The 25,750-nt window shown below is 41.6% G+C and overlaps 1 protein-coding gene across 2 annotated transcripts in view; it reads right to left on the bottom strand.

The window, feature by feature from the left end:
• Positions 1 to 25,750, bottom strand: part of AMPH (amphiphysin) — a 250,025-nt gene that overhangs the window by 98,477 nt on the left and 125,798 nt on the right. For both annotated transcript variants that reach the window (XM_047851074.1, XM_047851075.1), the window contains exons 3-5: positions 13,395 to 13,449; positions 4,558 to 4,652; positions 2,312 to 2,407 (exon numbers count right to left, since the gene is read on the bottom strand). In XM_047851074.1, the coding sequence (XP_047707030.1) occupies positions 2,312 to 2,407; positions 4,558 to 4,652; positions 13,395 to 13,449 (246 nt within the window). The remainder of the gene's footprint in view (positions 1 to 2,311; positions 2,408 to 4,557; positions 4,653 to 13,394; positions 13,450 to 25,750) is intronic.

Here is a 25,750-nt window from a genome sequence, read left to right as displayed (position 1 = left end):
TCTATTAAGTTCTTCATCTTTCTGACATGGAACAAACTGAAAACACTAGCCAATGTCTTTTATAATGATTTTATTTTAATCTATGTTTCAATGCAGGTACTTCTGGGTGTATTTGTCTTATAAAATTATATGCTCCTAGGGTGGCTCAGTAGGTTAAGCATCCGACCTCGGCTCAGGTCATGATCTCACAATTCGTGGGCTCAAGCCCCGTGTCGGGCTCTGGGCTGACAGCTCAGAGCCTGGAGCCTGTTTCAGATTCTGTGTCTCCCTCTCCCTCTACCCCTCCCATGCTCGTGCTCTGTCTCTCCCTCTCAAAAATAAATAAACACTAAAATGTTTTTAAATTATATGCTCCTAGAGAGTATGGCCAATTTCCAAATAACTATGACTGGCAAGTACCATAACTACTGAGATCCTCCACATTTTTTTGATGATACCAAGTTTTTGTTCCTGAAACTCAACAACTTTTTAAATGTGTTCTTCTCTGGTCAGTCACAGCCCCCATTTGCTTAGTTAAATCATACTATGAATGTTTAATATATGAATAATTTAGACTAGTTGCAAACTGCTTTGAAATTTTTGACTATGAGGTCAAAGTTTTCCCTTATCTTCTCCTGACATATTTGGAAGTGATTTTTATGGAGATTAAATTACCATGTAATATATGATATCCTGAAGTATGATAGGGATTCTGAGATTGTTTGCTCCACGAGTGTTATAAATTCCAAGACAAAATGTGACTGTCTACCAAATAATCTGAAGATATCCCAAGACACATTCTCTATAGGTTAGTGCATGCAGCCTCACAGAATTCTAAAATTTTTTCAGTTTAATTTTTACATTTCTCAGAAAACTTTCAAAAGCCAACCTATATCTTTTAATGAGGATACGGTCCTGCAATGGCTCAAAAAAATGTCTTGCATATTATGATAACATCACTGAGAATCCATCATTTGGATTTGTTCTCTGTGACATTTTGCCACCGAGGCTAATGTACCTCGTCTGATCCCCCTGAGGTTCTTGTCTGGTGCCCCTGTGTCCCAAAATAACACTTCGGATGTTGGCCAACTAGTTGTTAGGTATTCTGTGTGGGACCAAGGAAATTAACATCATTGATAGGTGTGCTGTTCTGGCCGAGAAGCTTCACTATGTTTCATGGCCATGGCTACAAAGCAGGCCAGGTAAAAGTGGACCTTCACATAAGAAATCACTTAATTAAGGCACTGCAGGTGGGTGGATGCAGGTTCATGGCTTCCTTCACACTAAAGGAAGGGCAGCACAAGGTTATCTTACTTGGTACTCTTACTTGAGCAGGAAAGACAACGGGGGGTGGGGGTCGGGCAAATCTATTAATGCTACCATTTGCTATATACAGCCCTGAAGGTTTAAAAACCATGTCTACCTCCAGAGTTAATTACAAATCTATGATGTTCAATCCTTCACTTATATATTTCCCTTTCAATGAATCCAAGTGTCAAATAAGACAAATGTTCTAGACAAGGTATTTTTAGATCCAGATGCTAATGCACTTGAGATGCTTGTATCTTAACAATTCAATTGGAAGCAGAAAATTTTAAGGAGAGAAAAAATATGCAGGTGTGTTACGAATAGTAAACACGGGAAGATCACATTTTTTTGCTCTCGTGTTCGCAATGAAGTTTTCTCCTTTCCTTGTGACCGCTGTTTATTCTAATGGAAATTCTTATCAAACGCTATGCAATAAAAAAGGTCTGAACATAAAGAAGATTGGAATTTTTGGTATCTGGTTGCAATTTTATATCTAGAGTATTAAAAAGATGTCTGCAGAGAAATAAAAGTTGAAGCAGTCTGCCAAAGGGGAAAATGTCATTTCTGTAGCTACATTTCATTTCAAAACTGATAGGAACAGGATCATGCGTCCATGCTTAAATGAATGAAAAGTTACCGTCTTTGATGTCAGCTTGAGGACTCTGAACTCCACTTATCCCTTACCTGTGTTTCTTTTTTTTATTTTATTTTATTTTTTTTAACATTTATTTATTTTTGAGAGAGAGAGAGAGAGAGAGAGAGAGAAAGAGAGAGAGAAAGAGTGCACAAATGGGGGTGGAGCAGAGAGAAAGAGGGAGACACAGAATTCAAAGCAAGCTCCAGGCTCTGAGCTGTCAGCACAAAGCTCCACGTAGGGCTCGAACTCACGAACCATGAGATCATGACCTGAGCCAAAGTCAGACGCTCAGCTGACTGAGCCACAGAGGCGCCCCTCCCTTGCCTGTGTTTCAATTAGTCCATGGAACCATTCAATTCCTCCCATTATAGACACAAAGTAAAATACCTTTATGTCAGGAAATTGGCCCAGATAGGTATCCAGTGTCAGCAAGGACCCATCCACTAGTTTCTGATGGAAGTCTTCCCACAGGACATCACATTTCTGAAAGAAAAAAGAGAAAAAAGAGATTACTGCTGAATGATTTTAATTGGATCCTTGTCACCAAACTTCTGAAAAATCAAAAATGACAAAATTAGATAAATAGGACTCCCCTGGATAGTAGAGGCCAGAAGAAAAGGTGGATTATTTAATAATACAATACAATTTCAAGGCAACTTGACTACCAGTTCCAGTTTACAATATAGGGTACCGAGGATACAGACTACATTTGCCAGCCTGCGGCACAGCTAAGTACAGCCCACAGGACTAAGGTCTGGCCAATGGGGTGAACTTTCAGGAAGTGTCCCTAAAAGGAGGCTTATCTTCCACGCTTCCTCCTTCTACCAACTGGGATGCAGAAGTGAGAGCTGATGGCCAGTGCTCAGAGTCATACCGAACCTGGAGGGAGCAGTGAGGAAGGCAACGATGGGCCCCTGTTGTCCCCATACCTGGGCCGCTCACCTGCAAAGCCCTTTAGGGGAGAGAGGTAACATTCTATCTTTTGAAAGCTACTTTTGGGGGTTTATTTGCTTTTGTTTCTTTTTCACACTTCAATACTCACCCTAATTATTACAGATCCCCATCCGCAAATTTCACGCAAATGGAAAAAAGAATTTAAATCCTCTGCATGAAGAGGCTCATCTTCTGAGGCGAACAGATGCCCTGAACACATAGCGTTGAGCTCCTTCACCATCAGAAGAGGCCGTATTTGGATCTGCAACTAAAGGTTCCAAAAGTCTTGGCAGGACCTACGAGGACCAAGGTGGAATTCCAGCATTTCCTTACGGAACAAATGTCAACAGTGGGATCTGCCGTGCATAGAACGAAACGCGATGCTCTGAAAAGCTATTAACGCACGTTTCTATTATTCCCTTAAGAAGTCTTCCTTTCATGATGAATTTTGAATTATACACCATTCACCAGAAATTGGTCATACAAGTGAAGCATTTAACAACAAGATGTTGAAACAGCATCTTTATATTGAAAAAATGTGAGAAGAAGGAATTACTTAATAATTGTATTGGAGAGGGTGTGTGGAGGCTGGTTCTGCCAGATTCATTTTCGGAAGTTTTCTAAAGAAGTAACGGGCCAATAAGAACTTTCCTCCTAATTAAAGCTCTGCTTCTATCTCAGTCTTAACAAGATTATGGAAATCACTGTGGGGATGTCAGAATTTTCACGGAGCGGCCTGGGGCTGCACTGTTAACTCATCTTTCCAAAGGCTGCGTAGACAGCACATCACATGTCAGACCTCTTGAGCTGGGTGGCTGCATCCCTTAGGAAGGATCCCTTACAAGGATCCCTTCTGTGCCTGAATGTTCATCAATGAGCTCACGTGAGGTGGGTATGACAAACACTGTTCTTTAACAAAGAACTTGGACACGAGAGAACTCCCGACAGGTGGCTTGCTATTACCAGTAAGAATCACGTGTATCAAGCATCAAGTCGATGACACGAACACGCAGACTTTAAACGTGTTATTTGTGGGTATGATTCTTAGTCTCACTTCACAGATGAGGAAGCTAACGCCTGAGAAGATTAAAGAACGCATCAACTATCATAGAGATCATTCTTGGTCTCCACCCCATTCTCCTTCCCCAACGCAGAAAATACCCGCTTTATCACTTCCCGCCAGCCAGATGGCCCTCGGTTAGAAATTGGATTTCGGGTGTTCAGACATGTCTAGGGACAAAGGCTTCTGGAAGTTACATTGCTATTAACAGGCTGTCCACATCGGTCCTTTGGATCTGCAGACCAGCGAGTGGACCAGTGGTGTTTAAGTGAAATAGATGCTTTTTGCACCTCCTGACCCTGTTTTCCAGAAGGGATGGGAAAAGCAAGGTTGCAGGGGTGAAGTCAGTACAGAGAGTCATGCCATGAGCCAGTTCTGCTGCAATGAGCTAAGATGTGCAGACAGAAAAACACTATTCTTATTTTGGTTTATACCAGTTCACTAATCACTGTGTATTTGGCATGCTCTTGATGCCAGAACTATACAGCGTCTTCTGGCTACATGGCACTCCCGCTCCCTTCACGATTAAGGCTGTGAAGTGGTAAGACGGGGGTCAAGGGATAGAGTAAGTGAGTGGGACTTGGCGGCAGCCTGGGAGAGACCCCCCAGGCCTCCTGTGGTGCATGATCCTGGCTCTTACCTCGCCCACCATCTTCACATCTTCCCGCCCATACCAATCAGGCTCATAGACTTCGTGCAGCGACTCGGTGAGCTTCATGGAGGCTTCTTGCATGGCTGGTGTTGGAGAGAAAACAACTCTTGTTGGATATAAATTGGTGAGGTGCCTATTCCTCTTTCCCCTACTTTTATTTTTTTAATATTTATTTATCTTGAGAGAGAGAAAGAGAGAGAGAAAGAGCAGGGGAGAGAGAGGGGGAGAGAGAGAGAGAATCCCAAGCAGGATCTGTGCCGTCAGCAGACAGCCTGACGTGGGGCTCGATCCCACGAACCCTGAGATCATGACCTGAGCCAAAAGCAAGAGTTGGATGTTCAACCAACTGGGCCACCCCGGTACCCCTCCCCTACTTTTCTAAGAGAAGAATACCTTGACTACCCACTAATCTTTTAAGGAAAAACTGTGAAGGCATGACTGTTACTTTCGACTGTATTCACAACTTCCCGGGAGGGTCTCCTACTGACCCGATTACATTGTGTGTTTCCCATTATTTACATGGTAATGACAGATACAGAGCCTTGAAAAAAATCAACAAGGTGTCCTATTCTGAAAACAACAAGAGTAACGTGTTCTATCACATGTGTGGTCACTTACGAAGTGGCACGGAACCATAAATACACAGGACACCCAGAATACTGGCCCATAAAACTACAGAGTTCCAAAATTAAAATTAATCCTAAATGGCTTTAAATATAAGAAATAAAGACCATCTATAGAAGCAGGTTGAAGCAAAATTAACAGGATTCTAGGGCCTCCCAGCTGAAAGTGGTTGAAGTGGCCTAAACATTTTCAAAAGAAAAAAAGAAAAGTTTTTCTAATGTTACTAGAAGCTACACATACAGTTTTAAACCAGAACGCTCAGAAAGCTTGGAGTTCTTAAGTCTACAGGTCACAATGTTCATTAGACATGGCTTTGGTGTGTTGCATAAATATGGCTGTTAAATAATAGGAAAGATATAAAGTGATATAAAGTATCACCAAGTCTGTTCCACTCTCAGATCTGCTCCTCCTTCCAAACAGGGAGGGCACAGTGTGGACTGTGTAGAGACAGCGCAGGGCCCAGAACAGTCCAAAGTGCGTTCATTGACTGTAGGTGTCCCCTGTGGCAACAAGCCCTCCCTACCAGCTGGAAGCTGAGACCTGTCCTGGCTGGCGTCTTGGCCTTTGTCACTAGGGGATATGAAAAAGAGCTGGCTAAGAGGAGAAAAGAGGAAAGTCAGAGTGCAATCATTAGAAATGAAAAGCATCCCTAGGTGGCTCAGTCAGTTAAACCTCCGACTTCGGCTCAGGTCATGATCTTGCAGTTCGTGAGTTCGAGCCCCGCATTGGGCTCTGTGCTGACAGCTTGGATCCTGGAGCCTGCTTCTAATTCTGCGCCTCCCTCTCCTTCTGCTCCTCCCCCACTTGTGCTCTGTCTCTCGCTCTCTCTCTCTCCCCAAAATAAATAAACATTAAAAAATTTTTATAAAAAAAAAAAATGAAAAGCATCCCATAAACTTAATGCCAATGACTCCATGATGGAAAGTTTTCTATGAGACTGAAAGCTGCAACAATCTAGACTCAACTACATGCTTGTTGGATTTAAGGGAGCCAATTCTGGGTTGAACCACGAGAAAAGGACAAAATAAAAGATGTCCGAAGTGACAGAAGTGTATCCTTGAAGAGTATGTGCAAAAGTCAACATGGTATTTCACAGTATGTTTTCTCTCTAGGTTATAGAACCACCCCCTACCTGCCTTCCCCAGATAAGCTGCAGGTAACAGATTTGGTCTTTGCAAGCGACAAGTTTGAAGGTTTCAGGGCAACATGAAGTATGAAAGCCTACAACCCTGTCTCCACAAGGTACGTCACCGAGCACACTAAAGGATGCCCTTTACAACACACCGTACAGCCTACACCAGCTGAAACAACTTGGCGACCAAAAGATGAAACCCCAGAGGTGACACCATGAAGTTATGTAGGTGGAGAGACAGCCAAAAAATAATGCAAACACCTGCACGTGTCCTCTAGCACACTCCGAGTGCAAGCCAGGGAGAATGTTCCTTCTTGTTCATGTGGCCGCTGCTGACGAGTGACAGTATCTCCAGCGTCCACATTCGCCCCTCCCCAAGTAAAAGCAAGCCTCTACTAAGAAATGAACCGCTTGAGGCGCCTGGGTGGCTCAGTCGGGTTAAGCATCTGACTTCGGCTCAGGTCATGATCTCATGGTTCGTGGGTTTGATCCCTGTGCCGGGCTCTGTGCTGACAGCTCAGAGCTTAGAGCCTGCTTTGGATTCTGTGTCTCCCTCTCTCTCTGCCCCTTCCCCACTTGCACTCTCTCTCCCTGTCTCTCAAAGGTGAATAAATGTAAAAAAAATTTTTTTAAGTGTACCCCTCAAAAATTAGTGACTAGTTGATACCATTCTATAATTCAGATGCCAAAGCTTTCTCTGAAGTTTTCTCTTAAATCTTTGTCTTAGGTCTGATGGAAATTATAAACAGCTGTGTAGATAGGGTCTCAAAGTTTCAAGGGGAAGAAAAAGAAATGATGGGGTTGCAGGTCAAATAACCTTTGTGGTGAAAAATAAAACTGTGAATGTAAGCTTAAAATAAAATTATGTAAGACCTTACTCATTGAGGCTAAAAGCACAATGTTGCAGTAAATATGTCTCCTAGCAGCCAAAAATAACTGCTAATTGCTGTGTGGATAAGTAGTGATGGAGATTTTGGAAAGAATCCATTTTGACATAGAAATTGTTTCTAGAACACTCCACGGGAAGTACTTGGATGGATACAGAAGGAATGCCATGAAGAATGGCAGAGATTTTAGGGATTTAGAACCTACTCTGCTGACAGAGCATAAGAGAAAAATTAAAAAGCTAAAACCCAAGCCCCTTCAAAGTAGCTTGGTGACATCAAAGCAAAGTAGATGCTAAGTGCTACCTCTGGCATTTAATAATATCTATATCCAGTATTTTCTTAAAATATTAGTGATCTCCAAAAGTGCAAGATGGGCACCCAATATCATACACAGAATTATTATTCTACTATTGGGTAGGAACCACTTCCCTCGCTTTAAAATTTTGGACTTTCTCCAAGGCATTTACTGCAACATCCTCTCTCTTTCCCTTTGCCACCAAATTTGTGAGCATCTATTTTCACCCTCTAAGATTGGATGCAGAGATTACACTGCTACAAGAGTCCTCCTTGTACAGCCTGAGGGTGTATGTTCTAGTTAAAAATACCATCAGTTAAACTACATTATGACAATAACCAGCAGCAGCTATAAACCATCACAGGAGTATCTAAAATATTGTATCTGGCAGTTTGGCCTATTATTTAGAAGGGAGCTGTTTAGGAAGTCAGCAGTTGGCTCTGAGGAAAACAGGAGAGGAAGCCTTTCTTCCAGAGACTTAAGGAGTGCAAATATAGGAGCAGGAGTCGGGGGTGGAGGGGGAAGGCAGATTGTGAGATAGCTCAAGGACAGTCAACTCTACCACTGGGTCATGCTTACACATGATAAGCCACGTACAACTAAAAATATTGATGACACCAGCTGGGCCATGCTCCATTTAGAGGAAGATCTGGTGTGTTCATCGCCCCTGCGTCTGGCCTCCACTGCCACCCACAGAGCGGTGACTCCCAATTCCAAATCCCTACTGGACATCTCCTCCTGGATGTGCTGATACTTTAAGCTTCACATGCCCAAAACCAACTTTGAACTTCCTGTCAAAACCTGTTCCTACTCCTTTTCCCAGACCTCGTGGATGTCACCCCATGGTCCCAGTTACAAAACTGGGAGTCATCCCAGACTCATCCTCCCGGAGTGAGTGCATCACCAAGGCACATCAATTCAGCCTGATTCTCAAATGAAGCCCTTTGCTTCCATGCCCCCTCTCACTGCCCTAGACTGGACTGGACACCCATCATCGATCATTTGGTGCAGATGAAAGAATCCATGGGAACAGCTGAGCAAAGTACTTAGCCAAAGAGAACATTCAAACGTCAGCCATCTTTATGAAAAATAATTTTGAAGGCATTATGGCATGATAATTAAAACTATTATTCACAATCAATCAGCCTTTGTTAAAATCTTGGTTCCAACACACGTGCTCTGTGTGATCTCAGGCAAATTACCTAACCATCCTAGACCTCAGTTTTCCAAAGTGTACATTATTTTTAAATACATGCCATAAGCCACAGTAAAAATTCTATGAAATGAGGCTTAGTAAAAACTTACCTCAGTGCCTAGCACAGAAATGCTCAATAAATGCTAGCTATCATCATCATCATCATTATTAAATACCGGACTAGACTTCTAAGAAGTCTCCTTGCAGCTTTATCCCCTCGAGCTTGAATCCCACAAAACCACAACAACTATTTTCTAAAATGCTATTCTGATCACATGATTCATTCCCTTGTCTACAATAATGTAATGACTCTCTTCCCTGCGGACAGAATAAAGCCCCAATATGATATGATGCATAATCACTTGTCTCTACGAACAACTGCCTACCTTTCCATGTCTCATCTCTCTCAGATTCTTGCTTACCCCTCAATGATCCATTTGTTCCCTAAAGAGCCCATGCTTCTTTCTGCCTCCCTGGCCTCTGTACATGTTTCTTCTACCTGGAAGTCCTTCCAACATCAACTTTAGTCTCCAGTATATCTTATCACTTGATGACTACTTATACTCCCTTCCTGGGTCCATTTACGTCTAGGTTCTTGACCTGGTCTCCTGTCCCTCAGGTAGGAGTCTGTCCTGTTGTGATGCATGCGCTTCTGTTAAAGTATGTATTACTATGCACATTTGGCCCTTTTGTTTATTTAACTTTCTTCCCGTCTCTGCTGCCAGCTCCATGAAAATAGGTACTGTGTCTTGTCATCTCTGCATCTCCACTCCTAGAACAGCATTGAGTCCATAAACAGGGCTCAATGTGATGTGTGCTGCTAAAATGAACAAGAACACCAGATTTACTTTGCAAACCCAAACATCAGCAAAAATAGTACCAACCTACAGAGAAGAATGGCACCCAAAGATCAGTGATAAAATGAAGAGTAACCCAATTTCCCAGAGTCCTCATGGGAGAGATGTGGAGGGTTTCTGAGAGAAACTGGAGCACCTTATGGACAAGGAACCCAAGGCAGCTGAGAACCTGGTGATGTTCCCACCAATGTCCCTGAGACCAGACGCAGGGGCCATCACTCCCCAGGGCCAGATCTCCCTTCTCGGTAATGCTGCTTGCATTACAGTACAATTAGTTAGCCGGTGTTCTTTTTTGTGAAAGCCAGGAGAATTGGCCATGAAAGCCCTTTGAAAACCCAAATTATGACCCATTTGATGCCTACCCCTTGTCTTTCTGTGTGTTCCCAAACCCCAAAATGTGCTCCAAGGAACATTAATTCTAAGACTTTGAGAAAAACATTCCACAGCCGAATACCTGGTAAAATGCTGCTCACCCCACAGACCTTCTGGAGATAATATGAACATATTAAGGGCCCTGTAGTAATACACTCTGTAATAGCCTGTTTGAAAATTCATTCTAACCAGCCTTGACCAAAGTAATGTAAACACAGGTCTCTTTTACAGAGTATCATTTGTTAACAAAATGTGCTGGGGAAAAGCTGCTGTAAGGTCCTCTCTCCTCCATATGGGGATGCAACCATCAGAAGTGGAAGCAGGACACAGTCTGCAACACTGAAAAGGTGCTTTGATGCTGCACCAACGTCTCTCTGGAGCTGACTCTTCACTCAGTGGAGTCTCCTAGATCACGTTAAGGAAAAGAATTCTTCGTGTCTTAAATGCTTAAAGCAGTGATCTTCCTATTCGGGAAGCAAAACTGACCAAAATATATAGACTTTGGGAAGGAGACTGAATTCACCCATTCATTTAACACATTTATCCACATGAAAAAAAAAATCATCCAACATAAAGAAAGTCCTGGGCTTGAAATAATCCATGACAGCTTGTGTCCAACAGTAAAAGAAATACCTAGAGTGCCTTCTAGTTTCTGATCGAATTGATATAAATACCTAGGGTTAATTTTTTTTGAACAGTTAACTATGAGCTCGATGGATCTGTGAAAGTTCTCGGAGCCTTACTTTAAAAATGTAAGCCAAGGCTATCATTTATCATATAGCTGTGTCGGCTGGTTACAAAGAGGTAATATGCCCATGCTTAGCACACAGCCTGGAACGCGGAAGTGCTCATTCCATAGAAACAGTATAGTAAGTTACCATTATCCCACTGGAAAGATGAACTCTAATTTGTGAAACCAATGCCCTACTAACAGTCATATAGCCCAGAGCCTGGATAAGACAGTGGGTAAAAAAAAGCAAGGCTACAACATGGATGTACCTAGAGGGTATTAAGTGAAATAAGACAGTGAGAGAAAGCCAAATACCATATGATTTCACTTATATGTGGAACTGAAGAAACCAAATGAACAAACAAAAGAAAAAAAAGAGACCAAAAAACAGACTCTTAACTATAGAGAACAAACTGGTGGTTGCCAGAGGGGAGGTGGATGGGAGGATGGGGGAAATAGGTGAAGGGGATTGAGAGTACACTTATCGTGGGGCACCTGGGTGGCTCAGTCGTTAGGCGTTCGAATTCGGCTCAGGTCATGACCTTGCAGTCCATGAGTTCGAGCCCTGCGTCAGGCTCTGAGCTGTCAGCACAGAGCCCAGAGCCTGTTCAGATTCTGTCTCTCCTCTTTCTGCCCCTCCCTTACTCACACTCTGTCTCTCTCTCTCTCAAAAATAAACATTAAAAAAATAGAGTACATTTATCATGATGAAAATTGAGAAATATACAGAATTGTTGAATCACTATATTGTACACCTGGAACTAATATAACACTGTATGTTAATTATACTTCAATTAAAAAAAAAGCAATGCTTTAGGAGACATGTGGACCAGAGAATGTATCTTGGCCCTGTTGGTTACTAGTTCATGACCTTGGACAAGCTATTTAACCTCTCTGTTCCTCCCTTTTCTTACCTGTAACCCAAAGGCAATACAAGTACCTGCCTCAGGGCTATCATGAGAATTAAAATTATATGCACACCCTATAAAAGCTTAAATACATTTTAGTTTTAAAAATCAACTTCATGGGGTGCCTGGGTGGCTCAGCCGGTTAAGTGTCCAACTCTTGATCTGTTTGGCTCAGGTTGTGAGACAGCAAGTAACCATCTTGCTTAGCTAACAGCACAGAGCCTGCTTGGGATTCTCTCTTTCCATCTCTCTCTGTCCCTCCCCCATTCTCTCTCTCCAAATAAGTACATAAACTTTACAAAAAAATCAATTTCACTAATTTATTATTATGACTAATTTTTAATTAAGATTGTTAATATCATTTCATTACTTACCGCTATCTTTATAATCAATTTCACACGTCCACAATGAAACTGTTAGAATAAATCCTTGCAACTGGAACCACTATGTCAAAAGGTACACACACCCCCTTCCCCAAAAGACACACGTAGAGGCTTTTGCCAAACTGCCCTCCCAGGAAAGCTGTCCTATCAGCAGCGTACAAGAGGGGTCTGCTCCCCACAGCTTTTCCGATGCTACGTATCATGGTCTCTTTTTTTATTTCAATGTCTTTGAACATGTGGAGGGAAAATGGCCACATCTTCCTTCTGATATCATTTAAATATTCTTTGATTATCCATCTATGAGGATAAGCATTTTTCACACTTACTACCCACCAACCAGTTCTTCTCTGGTTAATTTTCTCTTCATATGTTCTACCTATTTTTTTTTTTCTTTTAATCAACTGATATTCATTTAGTTTACCTCCTGAGCTCTTAATATCTTGGTTCACTTTCACTAAATATGTTGTCGAAATAATTATTTAAGTATGTATGGAAGTCTGACATATTCTTGAGGTCAAATCTCTCAATCTTATGGTTACCTCTTTTGGGTTACCCTTTGTAAAGACCTTGTCACCCAAGACCAGGGGCTATTAAGTCCATGGTATTTTATTCCAGTCCTTTAGAACATCTCCTTGCATACATATTTAACTCTTTACTAGATCTGTAAGTGAGAAGGACAGACGAGAGTGCGAGGCTGAGAATCTTACTTTCTTCCGAGAGTTTGGCAAGTTTATCCAAGACCCCTGGCAGAGATCCATTCTCCCCTACTACTCTCGAAGTCTGCCCTGTGAGCCATCACATCCACAGGTACACCTGACCCGACTCAGTGCAGGCAGCTGGGCAACGAAGAGCAGGCAGGGACAGAGCATACCTCCCTGCCGCCCTCTTCTCGCCCCACCCACCTCATTCTTTTGCCTTGCATGGCTGAGGCCAGAAACCAATGTCACGGTCTCTCTGTCTCTGCACAGTGACAGGGCTGCAAGTGCAGAAGGTCCCCACAAGTCACAGGTGGTCCAGGGCCCTGATTTCTGATAGCCCTCCATCTGCCTCTGCCACGACTCCTTGCCCCTTCCAGCTGGAGGCCTTGGGTGTGAGTCTGTGAGTGTGCTCCTCTTGGGACATGCTCTCCCTTGAATTGTAAACCAGCTGCAGCTTTTCTTAAACAAGGTCTCAAGCTCACTCGATCTCTCGACGCTTCCTAGAAGTCTCTGGTGTGGGAGGCACTTTTTCCTCCTTTCCAGCATCACAGTAGACATCTTTTTTTCTTGTATATTCTGATTATCATTTCAATGGGATTTGGGGAGTGGGTGGAATGAACACCTGTGCTCAAGTACCCATCTTGCCAGAAAGCCAACTGGCTTTGTAATTAACGCTGAATCCTGCCACTCGTGATGAACAATCTGGGCTTGGGGACATGCAGTAAACAACCCACACACATTTACCTTTGATAGCTGCTAAATATCCTCGAAGTTCTCGCTGAAGCCTGGTACCCTCTGCCTGAAAAACACACAAACACAGAGATGCTAAGCATCTTGTCTATATTTTGCATGGAAACAAGTGAGAGGCAGTAAGTCCCAGAGTTTATTATTACCAGAGGCTCATTCTTGAAAGAGTATAAATATGTACACACACAGACTAAAGAAGGCGCCTGTCAGTGTTGATATTTATAGAGATTTTATTCAGCTTAAAAGTAAAGGAAAAGGCAAGTGACATTTTGCTGAGAATGGAAACTATACCCATCAGACAGCCTCCCATATACTCAAGAACTAGCAAGTCCATAAATTTTGACGCATGGAATACGACAGTAGGAGACCGATCACCACTATTAAATATGGTAGCTATTAGCCACATGAGCTGACCACTTGCAATGTGGCTGGTCCAAAGAGAAATGTACCGTAAAGTGTAAAATACCAGATTTCAGAGACTTCTTTCAAAAAAAATCAAATTGATATGTTTTATGTCAATTACATGTTAAACTCATAATATTTTGGATATACTGAGTTAAATAAACTGCATTATTGTTTTTGTTTTGAGAGAGAGAGCATGAACAGAGGAGAAGGGCAGGGGAGAGAGAGAGAGAATCATAAGCGACACAGGGCTCGATTCTACTTCTCCAGGATCATGTCCTGAGCTGAAACCAAGAGTTGGATGTTCAAATGATGGAGCCAACCAGGTCCCCTGATAAACTGTATTACTAAAATTAATTTCATGATTTCTTTTCACTTTTAAGATGTGGCCACTAGGAAAATTTTAAATTACGTACGTGGATTGCATTATATTATTATTGGAGATCACTAAAATAGAGAACCTCTGAAATAATAAATTTTGACATAGAAATCTTTGTTTTGGTTTGGGTAAGGCTTAGCAACTCTGAGACTAAGATTACGCTGCAAAGACTGGAGAAATGAGGCAAGGAAGGAGGAGACCCTTGCATGCATGATCAAGCAGTTGCCACAGTGGGCAGCCCAGCCTCAGTGCCACCGGGAGCTCTGGGAGAAAGTATCAAACACCCTTTAGATATCCTAACTGGGGAGCAAGGGAAATGGGACATTCAGCCATCAACTCCTGTCAGTCATTGGTTGAGGGCTGTTCCTTGTTGGGGGGATACAGGAAAAAGTCCTCAGACAAACAGCTGCTCTCGCGAGCAGTAGCAACTAAATCCAGTGGGCTCAGAAAGGGTAGCTACTAGGTCCCTGCAACTGAAAATATTTTTAAAATGTGCATTTTAGCCGCACAACCACTTAACAAACTTGCGGAGAGCTAGCACACAGAATGACTCCACCTTGATAATTAATAAAACAGCAACTATAGTTTAAGTCTAACTTGATAGTTAAAAATACAGCAACTATCATAACCACATTCAATTCAGCAAGCATGTGTTGGTTAGCGTATAGCAAAAAAAAAAAATGTGGGGAGGGGAGGAAGTAAAAAGGGGAAAAAACCCTACTTCCTTCAATGATTGCAGTCTAGCGGAGGAACCAAAGTATTGAAATAAAAATTGCATTCCAAAGCAGGTTACATTTAGCTCTGCAGTAACCATTCAAAATATTTGGGAGTACAAAGTAAAGACAAAATGCCCATCATGTGTAAAGATAGATAGTAATTAATACAAAGCAACCGTGGAAAGGAATGTTTAACACTATGGCTATCTGAAAAGGGCTTCTGGATGAGAACATTCTCCTATATGGTATAGTATGCATGGTGTCTCAATATGGTTTAAAATGAAAACTCTTAAGTTTCCCTTCTTGTGTTGAACCATTCAGAAACACCCTATGAAGGCAAACTGCCATAAGCTAGATCAAAACAAAACAAAACACCTTTCTGGATTTCCAAAACATCAAAGATTAGAGTGGAAAACTATGGGGAATGGGTGAGGAGACTGAATAGAAAATATTGATGGTCTTGATTTGTATTTCCCTGATGAGGGGCGACGTTGAGCATCTTTTCATGTGCCTGTTGGCCATCCGGATGTCTTCTGTAGAGAAGTGTCTATTCATGTTTTCTGCCCATTTCTTCACTGGGTTATTTGTTTTTCGGGTGTGGAGTTTGGTGAGCTCTTTATAGATTTTGGATACTAGCCCTTTGTCCGATATGTCATTTGCAAATATCTTTTCCCATTCCGTTGGTTGCCTTTTAGTTTTGTTGGTTGTTTCCTTTGTTGTGCAGAAGCTTTTTATCTTCATAAGGTCCCAGTAATTCATTTTTGCTTTTAATTCCCTTGCCTTTGGGGGTGTGTCGAGTAAGAGATTGCTACGGCTGAGGTCAGAGAGGTCTTTTCCTGCTTTCTCCTCTAGGGTTTTGATGGTTTCCTGTCTCACATTCAGGTCCTTTATCCATTTTGAGTTTATTTCTGTGAATGGTGTGAGAAAGTGGTCTAGTTTCAACCTTCTGCATGTTGCCATCCGGTTCTCCCAGCACCATTTGTTAAAGAGACTGTCTTTTTTCCATTGGATGTTCTTTCCTGCTTTGTCAAAGATTAGTTGGCCATACGTTTGTGGGTCTAGTTCTGGGGTTTCTATTCTATTCCATTGGTCTATGTGTCTGTTTTTGTGCCAATACCATGCTGTCTTGATGATGACAGCTTTGTAGTAGAGGCTAAAGTCTGGGATTGTGATGCCTCCTGCTTTGGTCTTCTTCTTCAAAATTACTTTGGCTATTCGGGGCCTTTTGTGGTTCCATATGAATTTTAGAATTGCTTGTTCTAGTTTCGAGAAGAATGCTGGTGCAATTTTGATTGGGATTGCATTGAATGTGTAGATAGCTTTGGGTAGTATTGACATTTTGACAATATTTATTCTTCCAATCCATGACCAGGGAATGTCTTTCCATTTCTTTATATCTTCTTCAATTACCTTCATAAGCTTTCTATAGTTTTCAGCATACAGACCTTTTACATCACACTCAGATATCACCTCACGCCAGTCAGAGTGGCCAAAATGAACAAATCAGGAGACTATAGATGCTGGAGAGGATGTGGAGAAACGGGAACCCTCTTGCACTGTTGGTGGGAATGCAAAGTGGTGCAGCCGCTCTGGAAAGCAGTGTGGAGGTTCCTCAGAAAATTAAAAATAGACCTACCCTATGACCCAGCAATAGCACTGCTAGGAATTTACCCAAGGGATACAGGAGTACTGATGCATAGGGGCCCTTGCACCCCAATGTTTATAGCAGCACTCTCAACAATAGCCAAATTATGGAAAGAGCTGAAATGTCCATCAACTGATGAATGGATAAAGAAATTGTGGTTTATATACACAATGGAGTACTACATGGCAATGAGAAAGAACGAAATATGGCCCTTTGTAGCAATGTGGATGGAACTGGAGAGTGTGATGCTAAGTGAAATAAGCCATAAAGAGAGACAGATACCGTATGTTTTCACTCTTATGTGGATCCTGAGAAACTTAACAGAAACCCATGGAGGAGGGGAAGGAAAAAAAAAAGAGGTTAGAGTGGGAGACAGCCAAAGCATAAGAGACTGTTAAAAACTGAGAATAAACTGAGGGTTGATGGGGGGTGGGAGGGAGGAGAGGGTGGGTGATGGGTATTGAGGAGGGCACCTTTTGGGATGAGCACTGGGTGTTGTATGGAAACCAATTTGACAATAAATTTCATATATTAAGAAAAAAAAGAAAAGAAAATATTGATGGTCAACACGTGCATAAATGTAGAGGATGAAAGGGATCCAGGGAAGAAACAGGTGCAGATAGTCCAACATCTCTAACACCACCACAAAAAGAATTTGGGGAAGAAAGAAGTAGGTCTTTCCCCATTGATATCTATTATATGACAAGCACGGTGTCAGATTCTGAGTATATAAGCTGAAAAGATAAGGCTGTGGGAGACTGTACTACTGTCGAATTTACACCTCCTTACCAGACCTGATTTGGGGGAAGATTACACTTCCAGCCCATCAACACTGGCCTTGGCTGCGGGACATGGCCAATTCGATGGGAGCACAAGTGGCACGTCCTACTCCTGAGCAGGTGTCAGAGTCATCACACAGTCCTACCGTTTCTTTCCCCTCTACCCCGAGGCCTGTAACATTCCAGATAGGTGTTGCTTCTCCAGACTGGATCATAGAGGGAAGAGAACTTGAAGCACGACCGCCACTCATATTTTCATGAGCGAGAAATAAAGCTCTGTTGCTGGAAGCCACTGAGGTACTATGAGCACAGCATCACCTGCCCTAAATGGCCTGAGAAAAATGGTTCACCATCAATAGCGGAAATGCTGAAAGATGGAGAAGGCTGAAATCTAACAGAAAAAGAAAAAGCCAACAGAGTTAGCAGAAAAGCACTAAAGGCATTTACACAAACATTGCCGAAAGTAAATCCAATTGGAAGGGTTAAGGACAAAGTGGATGGCTTAGCAAATGGAAGCCCAAGTGCTAGTCAAGTGATAGATAGGTGGATATGAAAGAGCGGCGAGGCCCAGAATCATGCGTCCTAATAGAGGGCAGATAATTTAGAGAGAACACCCAAAACCAGACACGTGACTTACCTGGATGGATCCAGACCCAGATCAATCTAAAGCCTACAGCCCTAAAAGGTGCAATTAGGAGGCTCTGAATCCCCTAAGGCCCCCTTCTTCAAAATGGTAAGTGTACACCTTGGGGGTACTTAGTGGTTTGTCTAGGGCACATAGAGCCATGAAATAAACCTAAAATATATCTCTGGAACATCAATTTACTGAGGTTGGAGGGGAGCAAATGGAGAAGAAACCATTCTTTTGTAATCACTAAGCAACCTGTTATGACGTACGATGAAAAACTACAGAGACTAAACACAGAACTCCAAGACGTCTCCTGTTTTTAGCTGTCCGCTTCAGAGCTCTGCTCCGTGGGTCCTTCCCTGCAAGCGCGCAAAGCACTGAGCTAAGGCAGGGCTCATTTCTACCCAGAAGGATGCTCTCCCCTCAGAAGGTAATACAAAGCCTGCCGCAGTAACTGCTGGTTATGAGACGATACAGCCATGCAGGGTATCTGTAAATAACAAAAAAGTAGCAGGGAAGGGTGTTCTTTTCCCAAATATTTAAGAAACAAAGCACATCAAGTTAATCCCACAATTGCCTCTTCTTTCAGAACAAGAGAGAGAATGAAAGAATTCAGGCTTCACTCCATACACTGCATTCACCCAGCCGAAGCAATAAACATTTTTTAAAAAATGAAATAAGAGTCCCAGAAGAATTTTTTTAGATATCTAAGAGTGGCAGAAAGTTCAAATTATACACTAATGGCTTAAACAGATGAGTTCAATTTAAGCAGATAAACTGAAAGGCTTATTTAAATAACTCTTCTTTGCCAATTATTAAAATTCTTAATTTTCCTCCATGATTATTAAGGTTCATAAATCATTTGGTAATAACCCTATCGAATTTCGTCTAAAATTCTGCCTGAATCAGAAAGTAAAAGGCTCTGGAGAGAAACTGTTCACCTATAATATGCCACAGAGAAGTTCTTCTGCACAAAACCTATTGCATAATAAAACTTTAATGTCGTTATCCTATGTGAATCACAAAGATGTTTTAAATTAGAAATAAATTCTTACAGCTAAGCTCAGATTTCACTGCATCTGAAATTTGTTCCATATTCCTCTGAAAATTACCATTTCAGTAATTCAGTCTTGAATTATGTATTGCACAGAAAACAAATTCAAAATTCCACAACCTACAACTACATGAGTACATTTCCCCTTCTATTTCTTTATGTCATTCCCTATAAGGTAAGCTCAAATTATTATTCTAACTTGGGGTCACATTCTCCTCAGGTCTTAAGGTAACATGAGGCCAAGTGAGTCTACTCTCTTTTTTTAATTTTTATTTTTGAGAGAGAAAGAGACAGAGCGTGAGTGAGGAAGGGGCAGAGAGAGAGGGAGACACAGAATCTGAAGCAGGCTCCAGGCTCTGAGCTGTCAGCACAGAGCCAGAGGCAGGGCTCAAACCCACAAACCAAGAGATCATGACCTGAGCTGAAGTTGGACGTTTAACCGACTGAGCCACACAGGTGCCCCTAAGTGAGTCTATTCTAATTAAGTTGTCTGATTGCCAACTAATACTCTTCTTTAGACAAGATCTAAGAAGGACTCTCACCTACCGAAGGACCCTGTAGGCATATGGTATAATAACAAAGCTCTGGTGTTAGAGGTTCTTCATTTATTTTTTCAATTGGATCATTTATCAGTGTCAGCAGCTGCTGTTTCTCCAGCCCAGACAATGCCCAGGCCTCACTTTCTTCCCACACATCCAAGGGAATTGGCTTGCTTTTCCTTCCTCATTAAAGCTACTCCTACCCACGCTCTCCCTTGGGTGTCACACTCTTGCAAAGCTAGGGAGAAGGAAGCAGTCTCCATAGTTCCCTTCTGCCAAGCTGTCCTGGAAAACAAGACCGGGTCATTTTGGGTTTCATCATGGAGATAATCAAAACTTAGCAGGCATGCAAAAAGTGTACAAGGTTTTAAAACCTTACAAAGGTCTGAGAATTACTGCCTCCAGTCAAAAAATCTCTTTATTCCCTTGCTGAGTAGTATCTTGAGGCTGTTGCTTTCTTCCCTTACTCCTGTAAGCACTACTCATGATAGCCACCTCCCCGCCAAGAATGAAGTTTAATTATTTAATGAATTATTTAATAAAATCTAATTAAATAGGTAGAGAAAGAACACTGCAGGTACACCATCATGGAAGGTTTCAGACATCCATGTTATTCAATACAAAGAAATCATAGTCCATACCTAATTAAATGTGTTTCCAAATTGTTTGACATCAGATTGGTCCTTAGTAGCACCAATTCCTTAATTATTTGTATATATGTCTTGGGGTAGTTGGGGTAGGCAAGGAGAGAGGAGCAGGTTCCCAGACATACTGGGCTCCTGGATAGATCGCATTCGTGTCTCTCTTCAGCACCTTGGACAGCCCTTCAAACTCTTCAAAGATTTAACTTCTGTAGAATCAAAGGACCATTACCGCATCAGTGTTTCCTATGGCACTCTGGTAAGTGAACAGAGGAATTACAGACAGGTTTTCTTCAAGGTGAGCCAAGTTCCTGGTGAGAAGAGCCACCACAGACTCTGAACCATGGAAGTGTCTCAAAGTCCTGTCATAGGCACTGGGTTTAAAAGCAGGGCTGCATTTAGCTATTTGATGATTAATGAGTTAGGCTGTTTATTGTTAGATGCACTAAATTCTGAAGCATTAAAAATATACTAATATTTGTTAATACTTATGCCTAGAACTTCAGGATCCATAAAGAGGTACCATTTTGTTAGCTCACCTTTATCCCAGTTACTTCAGACATCCATGTTATTCAACCAGAGTTGAGGCATTAATTTCATTAAATTGTAGGCACAATGCATAGAATGAATTAATAATTTCTAAGGAACTAAACTCAGGGGAGCAATCACTGAAAATCACTGAAAATCTGGCAAGCCCACATTCTGCCATGTACATGACACTTCTGTGCAATGGTGTGTACCATACAGCCCTGGCTGTACTTGCAAAATCAAACCCAGTGAGCTTTATTTGCAAGGTTATGCATGTCTAGCCAACCACCTTAATCAATAGGTATTTAATACCTATTAAACAAGCAAGGACTTTTTGAATTGACTTTTTAAAATATGGTAAATGTAGAGGTGCCTGAGTGGCTCAGTCAGTTAAGCATCTGACTCTTGGTTTCAGCTCAGGTCACGATCTCACAGTTCGTGAGTTTGAGCCCCACATAGGGCTCTGTGTTGACAGTGTAGAGCCTGCTTGGGATTCTCTGTCTTTCTCTCTCTCTCTCTCTCTCTCTCTCTCTCTCTCTCTTTCTCTCTCTCTCTCTCTCTCTCTCTCTCTCTCTCTCTTTCTCTCTCTCTCTCTCTCTCTCTCTCTCTCTCTCTCTCTCTGCCCCTCCCCTGCTCACTCTCTATCCCTCTCAAAAAAATGAATAACCAACTTTAAATATGGTAAATGTAGTACTTATTTACATTTATAGGTAACTTTTGTTATAAAAAGAAAAAGATGGACTGGAAAAAATAAAACGCCACACACATTACAGGAATATTTTCATTAACTTGCCTCTCAGAAACTGTGAGTTGACAGCCAACAGTATTGGCATATAAAAGTTGGATCTGAGGAGATATAATGTCACAAAGTTGTGATTTCACAAAGGTAAGTCCTATCATCTCATCTGTGATCATGAGCATATAGAAGTTCCCATAGTTACATTATGATTTTTGGCCTTTACTGACATTTTTCTCTTGAAAAGGCTAAGTAACATAACAAAGTTAAAACTGGCCCAATTTCTCAAAATTCAGACAGGTTAACTCAATCTTGAAAGCCATGTTAGTAAGATTTCTTACCATTTTCGAAGCTTAGAAGAAAATTAGGTTATCAAAGAGATAAGGTTTAATAGAGCCATAATCAGCACCTTGATTAACAGATGACTAATCTGAATCTACTTATGATCAAAGATAACATTAGCCTATTGAACAGTACAGGTACTATTAGTCTGTGAAGAAACAGAGCTCTCTCTCTGTTACAAGTTCAGATGCACTTAAATTGGAAGATGATAGTTTTTCAAAGGTAAAAGCAGCAGGGTCTCTAATATTAACATTTTTTCCCCACGCTTTGAACTCTTTGTAGTTAACAGGAGCCATCATTAAAAACCTAGCACTGATCTCAAAGAAAAATTTTTCCATTAAAAAATTTTCTTGGGGCGCCTGGGTGGCTCAGTCAGTTGAGCATCCGACTTCAGCTCAGGTCATGATCTCTTGGTTTGTGGGTTTGATCCCTGCTTTTGGCTCTGTGCTGACAGCTCAGAGCCTGGAGCCTGCTTCGGATTCTGTGTCTCCCTCTCTCTCTGCCCCTCCCCCGCTCATGCTCTGTCTCTTTCTGTCAAAAATAAACATTAAAAAATTTTTTTTTTAATTTTTTTTAGCATATATTAATGCAACAGATATGAGAGAGAGGAAATCTAAGTGGGTTTTGAAGTCACATTCATGGGCTAATCATGGTAGGGGGTGGTGCATGGACAGGTGATAGACATCAGAGAACATCTCAGTTTCCACAATTTTATCCCAGATTCCTAGTCCAATTTCCAACTATCCTTGTCAGCAACTCCAAGTAATTATGATCAGAAAACCAAATCTAATATACTATTTACCTTTTAACAAAACAAAACTAGAAAGCTAGCTACTAGTAATTCCATATACATTTTTTCCACATAGCTTCCTTAAGCCAACTAACTTGAGTTCATACAGATCTCTATTCTGGTCTTCTGGAAAGCTGGCCCGCTTGTGTGTGTAAGGGTATAGAATTGCCTAGTTAGAACTATTAAAGTCACCACATGGATGCTGGATACAACTTGACAGTATACTTTATTGCCTTTAGGCAATTGAGTTTGTGATCCCTGAAAAGTCATTCCAATTTCTTCTGTGTGTGTGTGTGTGTGTGTGTGTGTGTGTGTATTTGATGCATAAGGAGCTTCATAGGTATTATATAAACCCCTTTTCAACCTTTACCTTAATACCGAGGGCATAGTGTTTAATATAGTAGGGAGGAAACCGACCCAGAAATTAAGGGAAACTCCATGGGACTCCCACCCCAACCATGGCTTCTTGTCCTGTGGCTTATTGTTCAGTGTCCCCTTCTGTGGGACCATGAACATGTCCACAGTAGAAAGGATGTAAAAGTTTTAGAAAAACAACTGCTATGTCAAGTTATTAATGAGATGTATTGATGAGAAGGAAGGAGGTATCTTGGAATTCATTATTCCAGTCATAATATAACATCCAGAACATTCCTGAGACTGCCATTTATGATACAGTAGTTTGTTAGAGCTACCGTAACAAAATACCACAAACAACAGAAACTTATTTCTTCACAGCTCTGGTGGCTAAAAGTCCAAGACCAAGGTGTTGGCAGGTTTGGTTCCTCCTGAGGACTCACTCCTTGGCTTGCAGACAGCTACTTTCTCGCTGTGTCCTCACGTGGCTTTTGTATGCATGTATCCTTGGTGTCTCTCCTGCTCCTTATAAAGACATCAATCCTAGTGGAGTGGGACCCACTCATATGACTTCACTTAATCCTAGTAATGACCTCTCAAATGTCCTAATCTATAAATACAGCCGCAACTCTGAAGTGTGCTGACGGTTAGGACTCCAATATATAAATTTAGACATACACAATTAAGCCCATAATAATATTCTCAAAGCAAGCCTTTAGTAGAGCAATATGACCACAAGGTCTAACACTTACTGACTGGTCCCTTTGTTCCAGATACTGTCCTAAGTGCCACAGTTCTATCACCTCATAATCCTCAAATTAACTCCATGAAGTCAGCACATTTTTACCAGTGAGAAAACTGAGGCATAGAGTCTGAGAAACCTGCCCAAAGGTCATACATCTGGTAGACAGCAAGCCAGTATTGGAGCCTGGGTAGTTTAAACAGCCTGTGGGTTGTTTAAACTCCACAATACACCTCCAGAGCCCACATGCCTCCTGCCCTCTACCACCCTTTGTCTCCAGGCTACAAAGACACAAATGACAGCTGAGGATAAATGAGGCTGTCCCAAGAAGAATCAACTGTTGATCAATGAGAATAATTTAACTAAAGACCATTTTCTGCGCTCCCATGGTACTGTTCTAATCTTTAAATTAAAATACCGACTGTTCATGTGTTTCTTTACAAAGCTCATGGTTCCACAGAGTACATTCCATGAGATTCATATAGCATGGATGGGTTAAATGGATGGGTTCTGGCACCACAACGCCTGGCTTTAAAACCTGAGCTCTGTAACTTCTAACTGTGCAACCTTGGGCCACCCACTGAACCTCTCCAACCCTGTGATTCCTCATCAGTAAAATGAAGATGGTAATAGCACTCACTTCCTAGAGCTATCACAAAGGCCGAGGGAGACAGCCCATGGAAAGTATCAGCAGAGGGCCAGGCACACACGATGCATTCGGTAAATGTTGGATACCACGATTATTATTCTACATAATATTTTCCAAATGAGAAAATATGCAAAGAATAGGTGTTTAAGAAGTGCTTGACTGAACTAAGTTTGCTACATGTTATATTATAAAGAAATATCTTCATGAGGAATACACAAAACCTCCCCGAAACAAGCTACTTGGGATTTTAGAATGCTTCCTTTATTTTTATGTCTAAGTCTAAAATATACAGTTTTGCTTTCCAGGAAGATTATTTTTTTAATAGCTTTAAATGTTGCAGCAATAGGGGCGATGGGTGACTCAGTCGATTAAGTGTCTAACTCTTGATTTTGGCTCAGGTCATGATCTCTCGGGTCATAGGATTGAGCACTGGATCAGGCTCTGCACTGTTAGTGTGGAGCCTGCTTGGGATTCTCTCTCTATCCCCCTCCCCCACTCACTTGCTCTCTCTCAAAATAAATTTAAAAAATGTTGCAGTCAGTAATAGAGGATCCTAAAGTCCATGGGAATAATTTCTGCAGATATATAAGAGCCACTGAACAATGGATCTAAGAAATACCAAGCCAATATGATAAACTGCTGTAAGGAAACAAGATAGCATGCATACCAGTGGCAAACGAATGATCAAGTTCATGCCCATAATGAAAGCTTTTGTGACATATACTCAGTTTTTTCATATGCAAAGCAGAATTGTAATTGTGGAAGGCTAGGAGAATCAAGTGAGACAGTGTTTGTACAAAACGCTTTATAAATGGCTAGGCCTATTTGTGGAAAGTCTTAATAATAAGAAATACTTCATCACTGCTTTTACCTAAGCCAGTCAGACAGGGCTTGGAAATTTGTCAATTCTTAAAGCTCCTTAGGAAATTCTTATAATGATCCAGGTTAAGAACATATTCAAATAGATGTGCAATTAAGGAAACCATTATCTTTACTATATTGATATCATCTCAGGCTTGCATCCAACTTGTTACTACCATATGATGGCTCTTTAGAGACACAAGTCAACTGTGCGAGCTGGTTCAGAAGTCTGGAGTGGGGCCCGGGAATCAGTATTTTGACAAGGACTCCAGGTGATTTTGATGGTTATTTGGGAACCTCTACTGCAGTTCGTTGCTGTGTCTACAATGTAATTGACAGTTAGTGTGTTGATGCAGCTGTCGTATGAGATGGCCAAAAAGACACTTAAAAATATGTCTGGCTCCAGGTTTCCGTCAGTTACCATCAGACATTCCTTCTAAGGCACCCATCACTTAGATTGGAACTCCTACGCACAGTGTATGTGGGGTGTGCGGGCTGACTGATGAGAGAGAATCACAGACAATGGGAACAATAATACTGACACAAACCTGAAAGTCAATTGCAGCGT

This window comes from Prionailurus viverrinus, chromosome A2 (assembly GCF_022837055.1).
Source record: "Prionailurus viverrinus isolate Anna chromosome A2, UM_Priviv_1.0, whole genome shotgun sequence".
Classification (NCBI taxonomy): Eukaryota; Metazoa; Chordata; class Mammalia; order Carnivora; family Felidae; genus Prionailurus; species Prionailurus viverrinus.
Note: the sequence above shows the minus strand (reverse complement) of the source record. Positions and strands in the feature narration are given on the sequence as shown.